The sequence below is a fragment of the Gobio gobio genome (assembly GCF_949357685.1).
Source record: "Gobio gobio genome assembly, chromosome: 17".
NCBI classification, from domain to species: Eukaryota; Metazoa; Chordata; class Actinopteri; order Cypriniformes; family Gobionidae; genus Gobio; species Gobio gobio.
In genome coordinates, this window is record NC_137110.1 from 22,250,356 (window position 1) to 22,265,776 (window position 15,421).

The 15,421-nt window shown below is 36.9% G+C and overlaps 1 protein-coding gene across 7 annotated transcripts in view; it reads left to right on the plus strand.

The window, feature by feature from the left end:
* The window catches only part of lrrc7 (leucine rich repeat containing 7), a 93,258-nt gene that overhangs the window by 51,864 nt on the left and 25,973 nt on the right, over positions 1 to 15,421 (plus strand). For 4 of the 7 annotated variants that reach the window (XM_079840591.1, XM_079840592.1, XM_079840596.1 and 1 more), the window contains exons 5-10: positions 285 to 341; positions 1,158 to 1,221; positions 8,271 to 8,345; positions 8,692 to 8,836; positions 8,945 to 9,047; positions 12,349 to 12,478. In XM_079840591.1, coding sequence (XP_079696717.1) covers positions 285 to 341; positions 1,158 to 1,221; positions 8,271 to 8,345; positions 8,692 to 8,836; positions 8,945 to 9,047; positions 12,349 to 12,478 — 574 coding nt within the window. Of the gene's footprint in view, positions 1 to 284; positions 342 to 1,157; positions 1,222 to 8,270; positions 8,346 to 8,691; positions 8,837 to 8,944; positions 9,539 to 10,679; positions 10,698 to 12,348; positions 12,479 to 15,421 lie in introns of those variants that run through there. The other 3 variants (XM_079840595.1, XM_079840594.1, XM_079840597.1) reach the window with 3 other exon arrangements.

Below are 15,421 nucleotides of genomic sequence, written 5' to 3' on the forward strand. Positions count from 1 at the left end.
CACAAAAAATTAATTGCCCTGACAACACTGTGTATTTGCACAGACTGTCTGCATTTGATTCATTTGTTTTTAATCAGTCTTTTCATGCTCTTTTAGAGGATGGTAACAAAATGTTAATTGCGGCAGGTAAATAGAGCTAAGATTGAAAATGTATAGCAAGAAGGGCATATTAATGCGTCTGGTTAAACTGCATTGTGACTGGTTTGTAAATATATATTGTTGTGCTCAAATACCGCATGCAAAGTGTATTCATTTAAAGAAATTATTTGCAAACTGTTTTTCAGATTGTCTAAATTACGGATCCTGGAGCTTCGTGAGAATCACCTGAAAACTATGCCAAAGTAAGTAATTTTTTCATGTATAATTATTTGGGTCTTGCTAACATGGGAACAATAAATAAATACATGCCATTAAATAGCATAGGAAAACTGTTTGGTGTAGGACAAAACTTGAGTCTGTGGCTCATCAAATGTTTTGTTTATTTAGAATCATCAAGAGGCTGTTTTTTATTGTTTTGTTGGTATTTTTTTTTAATTAAATTATATTTGAATTTCTTTTCTTACACTGCCTTCAAATCTAAAGAGATGGAGCTTTTGTCATTACACCTACTATAACAGCTGAGAAAATAAGGCAATATTGATGTTTGAATTTAATGCAACTTCAAATAATTGCGTTAATATATAAAACTCTTATCTTCCCTGAAGAGGAATGTCATTTAGTTTTTCTTTTTTCATTTTTGTTCATTCCTCAGCAATGTGTGACATGAGTTAGCATATATACCAGAGAGTCATTGTAGTCTACAATGTCATTTGTCACAGTGAGGAAGACCTCTGGACTCCTCTAGAGAGGGACGCATATTGCACATGGTGGTTTATGCTTGCTGACTTGTTCAGATGTCCTGGTTCAAGACTATTTTTATCTGCCACCAATAATACTGCCCATCCTTCCCTCCAAACCAGACTGTATGATGTAATGTTCTCCAAACTGGGAGAGAGGTGTTTGCTCACATGCAGCATATTGAAGTAAATGAAAAATTGCTACAGATTTTTCTTTATTGGGTGGACTAGTCTTTTAAATCCTAAACTTAAAGGTGCATTTTTACAACCCATAGCTTATATATCAATTGAGTTTTGATTTCTTTTCTTGTCATGTTGCAGGTCAATTCATAGGCTTTCGCAACTGGAGCGGTTAGACTTGGGAAGCAATGAATTCTCTGAACTGGTAAGAAGGATGTTCTCCTATTGAACACTTTTATCAATGGGACAGCTGTTACCTCACTCAGTCTTTACCCAGCATGGATTTTGGCTTTAGTGGGGATAGAGGAGGGGAGAGGGGAAGCTATTGCCTCCATTCCCAGAGTCTCTTGTCAGATCTCTGGTGCTGCACTGCGTTGGTTGCATCATGCGCTGATCCATTATTCATGAGTTGGTTCAAACACGCAGCGCTTGCCATGACAGAACGTTCACCACTGAGCTGCATTTAATTGGCTCACCCAAGCTGAAGTAAACAATGGCAGGGAATTTATCATATGTATCCCAGGTAGCCCCACTCACAACCTGCCTATAGCAGTTTCTTTCAGTGCTTGATGCTGGCAGGTTTGCATTCATTTATTTGAGTATAAATCGATTAACAGGTCTGTGAGCGGGTGATTTACTGTGTCTAGAGGAACTGTGGCAGTTGAACTCCAAATTAGCCATTAAGAGCAGATTTCTTCAAATAAAGACTTTGCTTTGTGACAATTTGATTAGGAGCTGTTGGTTGTTTTTAAACAGAGGCGACGTTAACCAAAAATTTACAGAATTTTTGTAGCAGTGATGGGAAAAATCTGAAAGCTATTGTAACTTGTAACCTGTAATTCTCACCCCTGTCCACTTGGTGGCCATTGCGCTCTTGTTGGCTATCAAGTTAATGGTCAACGAATTGCTTTTGTTTACAAGCTGTTTTATTGAGGTCTTTCTGCAGTTGAAAGACTCAGGTTGAGCGATTACACGACAGACGTGATACGGATTTTAGTAAGTTCTGTATAGTTCAACAAATTTTCTGATGTTCATTCATGTTTATTTTGTTCTGTAACGTAGTAAAGTGGAAGGGATGATCGCGTTGACCCGCGCTCGGCTTCGCTTGAACTGATCTCTCGCACCACATTAAAGAGCGACTAACAGTATTTGTTTGGTTTGAATATTGATCAAATGGACAGAATTTGAAAGCTGAGCATTTTTCATATCTAAAGTAACAAAGCTTATTGCGATTTTATTGGACAAACAATCATGATGAAGCCTGAAAAGTGACCCTCAGTCTCTGTTCAATGTTCTCTTCATAAATAAATAAATGCAAAATCTAACCTAAATAAAAATAGTGAATAAAAATGAAATTGTGAACAAAAACAGAGCCTATTAAATGGCTTATTATCATTAGAATATGAAAATTACGGGTAATAATAGATTATGGCGGAATTTTTACGACCCTGTCCGCCAAAATGACGAATAATGCGAAAGTCTAACGCAAACTCGGTTTTTAAAAACTGCTCCATTCCAATGACCCATTTTGGAAACATTTGTAATAATGGTTGGAAATCGATATCGACATTTATCAGAAGCAATAAATCAACTATATCGATAATAAACTAATTGTACTAGTAATATACTTTATAGTATTTTAGTATTTGTGACTTGGAATTGGCCCACTTTTTAGCGTATAAAAAATACTTTTAGACTCCGGGATGAAAATAACAGCGTCTGGACGACATGGCGACAAACACACTCTACAAACGCAACCGAACGCAACACTTCCTCTTCTCCACGTGGGAGAGCAACAAGACCACGCCCCCTTTTTTGCGTTTTCTTGTGGGCGGAGGTTAGTCGACAAACTGTTCTACTGATGTCATTAAAGCAGGATGTACAGGGATGTAGTCCAAACCGGCCGTTCGCTGTAGGCTTTGAAAGGGAACTTCTGTTAAATAAAATATCTCGCTTGGCATTGAACTTTGAGCTTTATAATTTTACAGGTATTATTTATGCTTTAACAGCAACATTACACAATAACTAATGTTTGAAAAATGGGATCACGAAGAACAGGACCTTTAAACTTTGTATCAGTGTCATCCACACGTTTGGAATATCCAGGGCACTTTGTCCTTGGGTGATGAAAAAATGCATGCGCGCACCAATGCTTCCAAAGGGAACAGATGGTTTGGCATTGCAGTAAGCGTACTTTACTGCTAAAAGCCCCCCAAGTAATAAGAGAACACCCATCAACACTTTCTGGTTTTGCTGTCTGGCCTGCAATCTCTGTTCCCCATTTCAGGATAACTTTTTAAATAACTTTTATGACCTTTCCTGTTGGCAGTCCCATCAGTGCTCTTTTAATTTGTGCTCAGCCCCCTATCTTCTTGAGCTAGACTCTTGTTTAGTGGTATATCAGTCCCTTTAATAGTGGTATTTTTTAAAAGTAAACTATTATCAAACCTAAAATAACCTAGCCTGAAAAAATAGCTCGTTTTAAATATCTGTCTCACCTCAGAGGTGTTGCCCTTGACTGTGTCTAGCATAAACATTTACTTATAACTTTTACATAACCTATGAAATTGGTATTAAATTCACAACTTTTCATGATTAACTAATTTCCGTGACTAAATAGTTCTTTAAATAAATACTCATGAATTAACAAATTCATTCATTCATTCATTCATTCATTCATTCATTCATTCATTCATTCATTCATTCATTCATTCATGCGTGCGTGCGTGCGTGCGTTCGTTCGTTCGTTCGGTCACTCACTCACTCACTCACTCACTCATTCATTTATTCCATGTTTTATAAAAAAATGACTGAATCACAAAATCTGACATCGTAGCCTCGTAAAATGAACAGAAAGTTAAACAACTATAATATTTAGTTGTTTGACCTTCTCTGGTTGATTTTCCACATTATCTGAAGGTTATGCATCTCATTTCAATTAGTTTACTCTTTCATTGAAAGTACCAAATCTTTAATGAGAAAAACAACAGCACATTAACAAGCAATAATCCTCAACTGAAATTTTACTCAGCGTTTTTTGTTTATTTTTATGTATTGCATCATGTCAGCTAATCATGGCATAGCAGTTGCACAGCCTGAAAACAATCATAAGTTTAATTTATTATAGCTCTGTTGTTGTCATGTTCTTTTACAGAGATATTTGTCTCTAACAGCACACAGTCCTCAAAGAATGGGTGTTTAGAATGGAGCACTGATGGCATGAGGCATTTGTCAGAATATCTGACTCTTACTGTGATGTTGGCAGATGTTGGCTGGGGTGGTGCCCTGGGCTGCAGATAGTTTCTTAATTGAAGTCTTTTGCTGAGGGGATCATGAAGGGACAGATGCTGAGGCTCAAAGAGAGAGAAAAGCAGAGAGAGGCCATTAAGAACTGGATGAGTCTGCGGCACAGAGGATTTGGGTCTTTTGAAACTCAATTTAAAACAAGGCCTCTGGAATGTTGAGATTTGTCAAGATCTTGCATTTATTTTATAAGAATTGGTTATTGGTTTCATCACCTTATATTTGTGCTTATAATGATTCTAAGGATGTGCTGTAAAGTGGTTTGATTTAATATCTACAGTAATACCCACTCTAAAGTGATTTTCTGAAATGAAAATAGGCTCCAGTATTTCCCTTTTGCAGTAATATTTTTATTTAGTTTTGCTTTTTGAATATCTTGGATGATGTAGAAAAGCAAATTAAGGTTCTCAGAGGATTTACAATTCATTTAATGATTTCAATTTCATCACAAAGTGTCTCTCTGTCTCTGAGCTGTTTTAAGCCCCGAACCATTACAATTTTCACCAGCTATCTGAGCTTTCGATTTTGGTGTTTACTTCACATTTGTTAAAGGTATACATCCTTTGCCTGGGAAAGTATTGTATGATGCACCTTGAGAGGAATAACAGTTTTTACAAAGGTACTTTCTTAAAGGGTTAGTTCACCCAAAAATAAAAATTATGTCATTAATTACTCACCCTCATGTCGTTCCAAACCCGTAAGACCTTCATTCATCTTCCGAACACAAATTAAGATATTTTTGCCGAAATCTGAGAGCATAGACCGCAATACAATGACCACTTTCAAGGTCCAGAAAGGTTGTAAAGACATCATTAAAATGGTCCTTGTGACAACAGTGGTTCAATCTTAATGTTATGAAGCGACGAGGATACTCTTTGTGCGCAAAAAAACAAACATCTTCATTTCCGGAACACTAATTCAAATATTTTTGCTGCAATCTGAGAGCTCTCTGACCCCACATAGACAGCAACTCAACGACCACTTTCAAGGCCCAGAAAGTTAGTAAAGACATCGTTAAAATAGTCCATGTGATGTTATGAAGTGACAAGAATAATTTCCGTGCACAAAAAAACTAACAAAAATAACAACTTTATTCAACAATCTCTTCTCTTTCGTGCCACTCTCCTCGCATCAGAATCGAACTCGGAAGTGTTGAGTGAATAACCCAACATCGTGAATGGCGTAGGAGAGTGACACGAAAGAGAAGAGATGGTTTTTATTTATTCTTGTCACTTCATAACATCACATGGACTATTTTAACGATGTCTTTACTAACTTTCTGGGCCTTGAAAGTGGTCGTTGTGTTGCTGTCTATGTGGGGTCAGAGAGCTCTCAGATTGCAGCAAAAATATTTGAATTTGCGTTCCGAAGATGAACGAAAGTCTTACGGGTTTGGAACAACATTAGGGGGAGTAATTAATGACAGAAATTACATTTTTGGGTGAACTAACCCTTTAAGCCCTATGCGGACGGGATTCGTTTTTCATGGAGAGGTGGGTTTAAGTAATTGTTACCAGAGCTTCTCTGTGATTTTAATCCCGTCTAAATGTGCCATCTCAGTAAACATTACGGACAATATCAGTCAAAATTTGTAAATTACTGGAAAAATGTCTGGAAAAATTACCTCAGCTAATGCTAATCCCGTGCGAATAGACCGGCTGTATAGCCTGACAAGCCAGACCTACATCAAGATGTTGGGTCTGGGAACACACCATTGTCAGGGCTCAATCCGAGTGGCGGGATAAATGGTTGTCTTTCAAATTCCCTCTGCACGCAATAGGATAGCACTAACCAACCAGAGCAACGAAGAAGGTGAAGCGGAGCTAGTTGATATATTCAACTTTTGCCGTATCCGGTCGGCAAAACTCTGAACACATCTTCCTTTTTTAAGAATGACTTCAGTACCATTCTTTGTTCTTTTCTTTAAAAAAAAAAGCTTAATTTGGAGTTAACTCCAAGTCTTCCAGAGTCGCGGCCAAAGCCGATTCGAAAGACCGCAACTCTACCGTCATTATGTCCAATTGTCCATTAATATTCATATACCGTCCGAAAAGGGGTTTAGAAGAAAAGGTTCTATATAGAACCTTAAAGGGTTCTATCAGGCACTTTATATATAGAACCTTTTGGGGTTTCCATCATGGAATTGTTTTACGGATTTAGTTTTAATGAATACATTTTCTTTTGATTTATTTTCTGTATCACTAGAAAAAAATTGAAATGACCTGTTAAATGTTAAAGTATTTTGCAATCATTTAAGACTAATCTAATTCTAATGATATAGTAACTTTTTGGCATAAAGGTTTTTTTTTTTTTATTGAGTCAATAACCCTTTCCATACTTATTAAAAGTCTCATGGCATGGATTTTTTATTTTATTTTATAATGTATTCTGAGGTGTACTTATATTGTTAGTATGATTTATACATCATAAAATGTCATAATTTAAAAACCGTTTAGAACGATTCAGTCCGAATTTGGTGAACTGGTTTGACCGGTTCACTAAAAAGAACCGGTTCAAAAAAACGATTCTTCTGCGAACCGGACATCAATGGACCAGAGATGGAGAGATTGCTAACAAAGTGATATTGTACTGAGTTGTGAGAGCGCTGTCAGCGCGAGTTTATTTTGTTTGTATCTGAGAGTTCTGAATAAACACAAGTCCCAGTCACGCCGAGCCCGTCTTCCTCCTTATTCTACCAACTTTGTAACACATGTAATGTACCATTACAGCTGTTGAGATGAACGAGTTACGAGTAAGTGTTGATTATAGCATTATTTTTAGATATTTTCCTATCATATGAAAAGCGTCAGTGACGCGCATTGAGTACACAGCTCAAAAAAAGACACAACAGCGCAGTAATCGAATGTAATCCAGTTTATTGTGGGGATAGCTGGCTAGCCTAGCACGGATACGCTCAGACTTACCCCCCTTCTGCTTAATCTCGCGCCGCGTATGGCGCCTCCGCTGTGGGCGAGATGCACTAATGGGGGTCGGTGATGTCGAAGGCCGACCGGCCAGTGCAGCTCGAGCCTCGGCGTGCGTGAAGTTTATCTCTAAAGATGTGGCTCTGCCGATGTTGAGCAGAAACTCACGACTGTATGCACATTTTAGAACTGATAGACGCTACGAGGCCGTACAAAAACACTGACTCACAAGATAGAAAACACCCTTCTGTCGGGAGAGAGAGAAGCCGCAGCACGAATAATAAAGTTCTGTGTGAACTTGAAAAATTAGCTACACATCAGAAATCACTGATCACAGATCAGAAGGAACTGAAAAAAGACTTATGTTTTCATTTGTACATCCAAACACTGAGAAACTGCCAGCATTCACTCGTTCACAAGCCATGATCTCTCGAGGACAAACAAATATGGCGCTCGCATGGGCATGCCAAATTCTCTGGGTGGAGGAAAGGGAGGTAACCATTCCTGTTATGACGTCATAACAGGAAAATTCAAGATCAGCTCGTCTGTGCTGTCATTTTCTCAAAGGCAGAGAAAGACAGCCAGAAATCGGTTTACACCAATCAAAATTTCTAGCCACTTGGGACAATATTCAGGCAAGGGGAACTCATATTAATGTTGAAAAACCTCATAAAATTAAAATGTCATGCCATGGGACCTTTAAAATATATTTATTTAAATTGTATTATTAACTTTCGCTTAAAAAACATGCTTGGCCAGCTAAAAAAAAAAAGAAGAAGAAAAACAGACAAGTGACCAATCCTGAGTGGCGATGTCACTACGTGCATTCAACCAGCATGCCTGTAAATGCTGAACCAAGCTCAAGTGGAAATATAACTGAATCGTTCTTAGAACCGTTTGGCCCAACAATGGAAAAGCAGCTTGAGAGTGTATACCATAAAGATTTCATTAACATTCATAAATTGTTTTTAATGCAAAACTGTATATATTGTTCTTTTGTGGGTCATGAACCTCTTTAATGTTACAGCCAGAAGTGCTGGAGCAGATCCATAGTTTAAAAGAGCTGTGGCTGGACAACAATTCATTACAAACCATACCAGGGGTAAGCACAGGATACATTTTCAAAAGTAGAATAGATTTCAAAAGTAGCATCTAGTGCATGTACTAAATCTCAGCATACCTTATCAACCCTGTTATAGATTCCATACATATATAATATCAGTAAGGCTAAATTAACATTTTATCATGATATAATCTGTTCCTTGTCATTCTGACATTCCATTATTACAGTTATAATAACTTGAGTGCCAGTAAATGACAAAATCTTTGTGGAAACTATTGGAAGTTGACAACATGACATTTCAATATAGATACTGGACTATAATATATGTATAAAGTATAATATAATTATGATTTCTTTCATTTATCTCTCTTGTTGTCTGCCAAAGTCTGTTGGGAAACTGAGGCAGCTGCGATATCTAGACTTGGCCAAGAACAGGATTGAGAGTCTAGATGCAGATATCTCTGGCTGTGAGTCCTTAGAGGACCTACTTCTTTCCTCCAACATGCTGCAACAGTTACCTGATTCAATAGGTGATGTTCTGCTTGCTTTTTCTTTTCTTTTCTTTCTTTTTTTATATTTGGGTTTTAGGGTTTCAGTATATAAGAACTTGTGTATGATGTATCTTTACAATGTTACAGGAAAGTTGAAAAAGTTGACAACATTAAAAGTTGATGACAACCAGCTCACCTCACTGCCTAACACTATTGGAAGGTTAGTAACTCACTTACAACTCATCCAGCTGTGTAAAAGAAAAATGAAAAAGGCAGAAAATACCTTTGAGACGTCTTAGATTGTATTCCCTGAACAATCCTCTAATGCACAGATTGGTTTTGTTTTTTTGTTTATAGAATTTTTGTTGTGGTTTATTATAGCCATATAATATACCTCTGACGCAGGTCTTTAATGACCCGAGCCTTTGTAATTATTTATATACAGCTTTTTATGACGACATTCAGTAACAATGAACTCTAGCTTATAGTCTGTGTATTGGATATCTCTGTGAATTGCCATCTGGGGCATGATATAACAATTCTGCAGCTCTGCTGCTGTCATTCTGACAGTTTTTCTCACCCCAGCATGAGAAAATGCTGACTGTCAACTTCAGTGCGACTCTCAGCTCAAACAGTACTTTTCCATTTTTATTACCAATATTTCAAGGAAATTGTGTGTAAAGTCCTGATTGGAAAAACATGAAACTATAGGATTCAAATGTACAATTAATTTAAAACCCTAAAAAAAGATATATAGCAAAAAATGCAAAAAAGTGTAAAAACTGTATCCGGGTGCTTTTTGGGTATAGGGACGATCCCAATTCATCAAAAAATATCAGGGCAAGGCACTCTGGTTTTTTAAAAACAATAAAAAGCTTTTATTCTATCATGACTTATGTATTAAAAGCATATTGACAAACACCACACAGCAACGCGTTGCGGGTAATATGCCTTCATCAGGGTGGGTCAAATCTCCTTTGAGTCAATATATTGTTTAGCTCATATGTAAATCGATATCTAATAACTTGTAAATTAATAGTTTGATCTATTGCTTTGGTTTGCCATTTGTGTCTTTCATACACTACTGGGTTAGTAAGATTATTATAATTTTTTCTTCCAAAAAGGATTACTTTTATTCAACAAGGATGCATTAAATTTATCAAAATGACGGTAACGACAGAATTTTTTTTTTTAATTTAAAATTGTAATAATATTTCACAATGTTGCTGTTTTACAGTATTTTTGTAGCTTTGGTGAGCATAAGAGACTTCAAAATCATAGGGAAAAAATCTTACTGCGCCCAAAACTTTTGAACGGTAGTGTTGACATGTAAAAATGTATTTTAATAATGAATAGCTGATGCCAACCTTTTTACGACTTATTATAGTGATATCTTTTCTAAACAACTGATCATTGAAAGTGAATACAAGTAGAAGTATCAGCATTGATTTACTGTAAAACTGTCAACCCTCCTGAATAATTATATCGCAGCATATATTAAGATGTTTTCATTTCATTTGAGATGTCACAATGCAATTAACACTGAAAAGTATTACCTTATTTTGGTCTAATAAAATGTTTAAAATGTTCCTGAAATTAATTTAACAAATGACATTATCAAACCCGTTTCGTAAGTTTGACTTTGGATTTTTAATGCAAAAGCCAAATGGGAAATTCAGGGACGAGGTGTATCCACCATATTTCACAGCATCTGTTAATTGAGAGGTCATATTTTCTGCAGACTGCCTTTTTCATTTATCATAGCTGTCACCACTACCTCATTCCTGTGATACTATACTCCATGCATCTTTCTTCTTGGTTTGTCATTGCTCGGTTCTGTGTGTTGTGTTAATCAAACATGCATCTTAAATGGGCACCTCAGTGCACGTGGCAAAACCGGGTAAGTAGACCAGCGAGTGTTTGTATTCCCCACACGTCTGCCACAGCATGTTTATTTAGGCAAGGGCATACCTTTGCATCCATATCTCGCTTAAAGAGACACAATGAAAGCCCTACATATGGAAGGCCAGCTGGACCAATCTGCTAGTACAAATGTTGTACTAATGACCTTACTTAGCCCAACAAATATACATTGACCTCTTACAAATTCATTAAATTAAAATATGACATAAAAGGGAAAAGTAACTAAGGAAAAAAAAACATTTTTAAATGACTAATGTAAGGTCCAAATGCATACATTACTAAAAAGCACTGAAACTCGTTTGACTCAATAAACACTGTGGCACACACCAGACCATTGTAAATGCTATAAACTAACATAAGGTTTGTTTTAAGAGCCCAGTATTTCATAGGATAAGAGTGTATTGTACAACCACCAGAACTGCATTGCAGTGTATTATATTTAGTAAAATCATCATTAATCCCTTTAACATGTATTCTGTTAATTCATACCCTTGTTATGTGGAGACAATGGTTCCACATAACTCATAATTCTCATTTTCCATTAACAAAACTCATTTATTCCTTGTCTTAAAAGGATATGGGCCCTAGACAATCATACTACTTGTATTGGATGTACTCAGGCTTTGATATTTTGTATGTGCATTGTAAACATTTGAATGGGATGTTTGAATGTGAATTGGATATTAAAGGAATAGTTTATCTGTCATCATTTACTCACCCTCATTTTCTTCCAAAACCTTTCCTCCATGGAACACAAAAAGAGAAATGTTGATAAATGTACTGGCCACTATTTTCCAATGAAAATGAATGGAAACTGAACATTTCAAGCTCCAAAATGACAGAATAACACCATAAGCATCATAAACAGATTTTTAGTACTGCATGTTCCAAGCCTTATGAAGTCACACACTTTAAGAAAAGTCTATAAAAATAGAGCTCAATATCCTTTGTTAATATACTTTAGTACATTTTCTTTTTACCCATATTTTGAATTATGCTTTTTAAACATTTGAATTACACGTTTTAGAGTTTAGAGGAAATTTCCTTAAACCGATAAAGTCCTGGCAGAAAAATGACAATACCTTTTCTGTCTTTCTATGATTTTTTTTCTTACAGTGTATGATTACTTATGAAAATATTCTGTAAATGATCAGTTTGGGTCTCTTCCTCACACAAAGCTTTTAATTGACTTTATAAGACTTAGTGCAAGTTGTTATGGACTACTTTTATGACGCTTTTGTTGTAATTTTTATAGTTTGACAATCTGTATCGTCGTTCACTTTCATTACATTAAAAAAAGAGTGTTCTGCAAAATGAAAATCAAATGGGTTTGGAACGACATGAGGGTGAGCAAAAAAAAAAAAAAAGGTGAACTCTTCCTTTGGTCTAGACTTTGGTTAAAGCACCTAACCTGCTACTAAACTTGAACCCACACAACTTTTGTGAAGAATAGTTATCCTCTACAGTTGAGGCAATTATGTCTTTATCTGCTGGACTTTAAAAAGACGTCACATGATGCATACATTTATCTTATCATCTCATGAAGTGTTTTCAATAGGCTTTCAATAGGGATTAATCAACCTTGCATAACTGCACACTCCTCACCTGCTTTCTCTTACATCTGCCAGTTTATCACTTTTAGAGGAGTTTGACTGTAGCTGTAATGAACTGGAATCCCTGCCTCCCACCATTGGCTACCTGCACAGTCTTCGGACATTTGCGGCCGATGAGAACTTCTTGGCTGAGCTGCCCAGGGAGGTGAGTACTGGTGTCTACAGAGTTAATCAAAGATACATTCTCTATATATCTTACCTCTCTTTGTGTTGAAAATACATCTTACTGTAGACCAGTTAAGTTTGTTTAGATAGTTGCCAGTTTAAATAACCTGTTCAAAACCATTAAAACTGTCAAAACAAGTTTAAAAACAGAAAAAGTATGTTGAAGCTTGTCTACAACAGTAACGAGCTTAGCCAGACCAACACTGCTTAATTAAAACCAGTTAACCAGTTAAATCCGAACCATTTTGGATTTCAAATGGGTTCTGAAATTAGCCGCAAACGAGGCAACTTTTAAAGCTTACCTTTAGAACTTTGGGGTCATATAGATTTTTTATGAAATAAATACCTTCATGTCTTAATGCCTTTTATATAGGTCACCTCAGTTTTTTTGTTTGCCGTTTAAAACTATTGTGTAGACCAGTGTTTCTCAAACCTGTCCTAGGCTCCGTCCACAAGGAGACGCGTTTAGCTCTATACGTAAAAATGTTGTATCGTATCATCGTTTTGTCCACACGGATCCAGCGTTTTGGGTGCCTGAAACCGATATTTTTTTAAACCAGGTCCCAGAGTGGATGAATCTGAAACCGACACCCTTGTGTTTTCGTGTGTACAGCCAATCCGTATATTTTGTGAAACGGTGATGTCATCACACCACGTCCTGCACGGTAAAGACTAGAAGGGATACAGCTACGGCCACTGATATGCGCACATCAATATTGCGTATTGTGTCATTTAATTACTGTATTTGCATTAATGTAAGGGTAGGTTCAGTGGTGGCTGGTGATAATTATTTTTGGGGGGGCGGGTTTTTTTTCCGGTGGGTGGCGGGGGGCATTATCAAGATGCATGTTGACTAAATTCAAGCATTAAAGAGAAATCAGTGTCTTCACTTTTATCTTTTTACACATTCATTTCCCACATATAATTGAATGAGGAAAGGAAAAACAAAAGAAAACAGCAACAACAGACTAGCATGTTGACTACTTGAAAATACATTTTGCTCTCCTTTCTTTCTGGCCAGCAAATTTCTCAATGACTCTCTGATTAAAGTCAGTCATCTCAGTAGTGTCATGAGGTTTGCATAATTCAGTTAGATATTTGAGGTCTCTTATCCCCGTTGTTGTCCACAAAACTTCAGTACCGACACTTAGCAATAAAGGACATTGCTAACAACACATCCAGCCAGCCACCTACGTTTCTCATAACAAGCGCGTGAAGCTCCGAGTGCAGCTTCATCCTCTGTCACTGGCCTGCTGCTGGATTTGTAAATCGCGTTGGTCCGGTTCGGGATGCTTTATCCATTTATTTCTTCCAGCGAATGCCTTGTGAAAGAATTTGGTTTAACTGCTGCCATCTCTACGAAAGTGATCATCCTAACAAGGTTTTGGCGGAGTCGGAGTGACGATGTCGCCCGCGCACTTTCGATTTAGTGGCCAAGAGTGGAAAGTTGAATGACAGGTGACGAGAACCAATCAGATTGGATAAAATGACACGCATCCAATTCTGATTCGCCAGGGACGCAGCGTCCGGAGGAGGATCTTTAAGAAACCAATTAGAGACCAGCTTCAGGTCACATGCTGCCCGTAGATTTTTGGACTCAGATAGACATCCATTTGTCCGGCATCCCTCGCGCATGAAACCGCATGAAACATATTGAAGAACATATAAAATAGTTAACCCATCAAAGCCAGTTTTTATTAAATGCTGAGGCTCTTACTAACAGCCAGCACGTCGTATGAGTAAACTATTTTATTTTTATTTCATTTTTATATAATTTTTGTATACATGTTTATTTCTGGAATTTTGATGGGGGCGGCGCCCCAGCGCCCTCTATTGACCAGCCACCACTGGGTAGGTTAAGGTTTGGGGTAGGTGTAGGCGTTTATAAAACAAAATCTGGTAAGTAGCAAATGTATTTATTTTATCGTGAGATTTTGCCTCACTTCCTACCATTGCTGTACCCCTTCTAGCAACAAGTCTTCTTCTCCGTTTTTAGTGTATTTCTGTGGCAGAATTACAGCGCCACATTCTGGTCTTGCATGTATATTACATCGTTTTGAGTGGGTTTCAGTCGTTTCGTGTGTACGCGGATATTTCTTGAGACAAGGGGAAAAAAAGATCAGATAGGGAAAGCTCTGGCTTCGTGTGGATGTGGCCCTAGAGTACCACCAGCCCTGCACATTTTATGTGTCTCCCTCATCTATCACCCCTGATTCAACTGAGCAAATGAGCTCATTTGTAGAGACTGCAAGACCTGAAATGGTTGTGTCAGATATGGGGAGACATATATAATGTGCAGGGCTGGTGGTATTTCAGGACACGTTTGAGAAACACTGGTGTAGACTATTCAACCTGGTCACAGCTTGAAAATGGTTAAACACCATTCAGAAGTTTGTGGTTAGTAGGATTTTTAATGTTTTTGAAACAAGTCTCTTATGCTCATCAAGGCTGCATTTATTTATTTATGTTTATTTAAATTTAAAATATATTTTAAAATGTAATTAATTCCTGTAATGGCAAAGCTGAATTTTCAGTAGCCATTACTTTAGTCTTCAGTGTGACATAATTGGTGATCAAGAAACAATTCATATTATTATCAATGTTGAAAAATGTTGTGCTGCCTAATATTTATTAATATTAATATTCTTTTATTGGAAAACAGCATTTATTTAAAATAGGATAATGCATCCTTGCTGAATAAAAGTATTAATTTCTTTCAAACAACTCTTACTGACCCCAAACCTTACGGTAGTGTATTTGCTTCCCACAATCCCAAAGAAATAATGTTTACTGTGTACACACAACACAATATTTAAATAGGATATACATGTTTAGTGTTCTGTGTACCCTTGGTCCACCTGTTCCATTAAAGTGGCTTAATACAGCACAGTTAGAATCTGTAAAACCAAATGCTTGGTAAGGC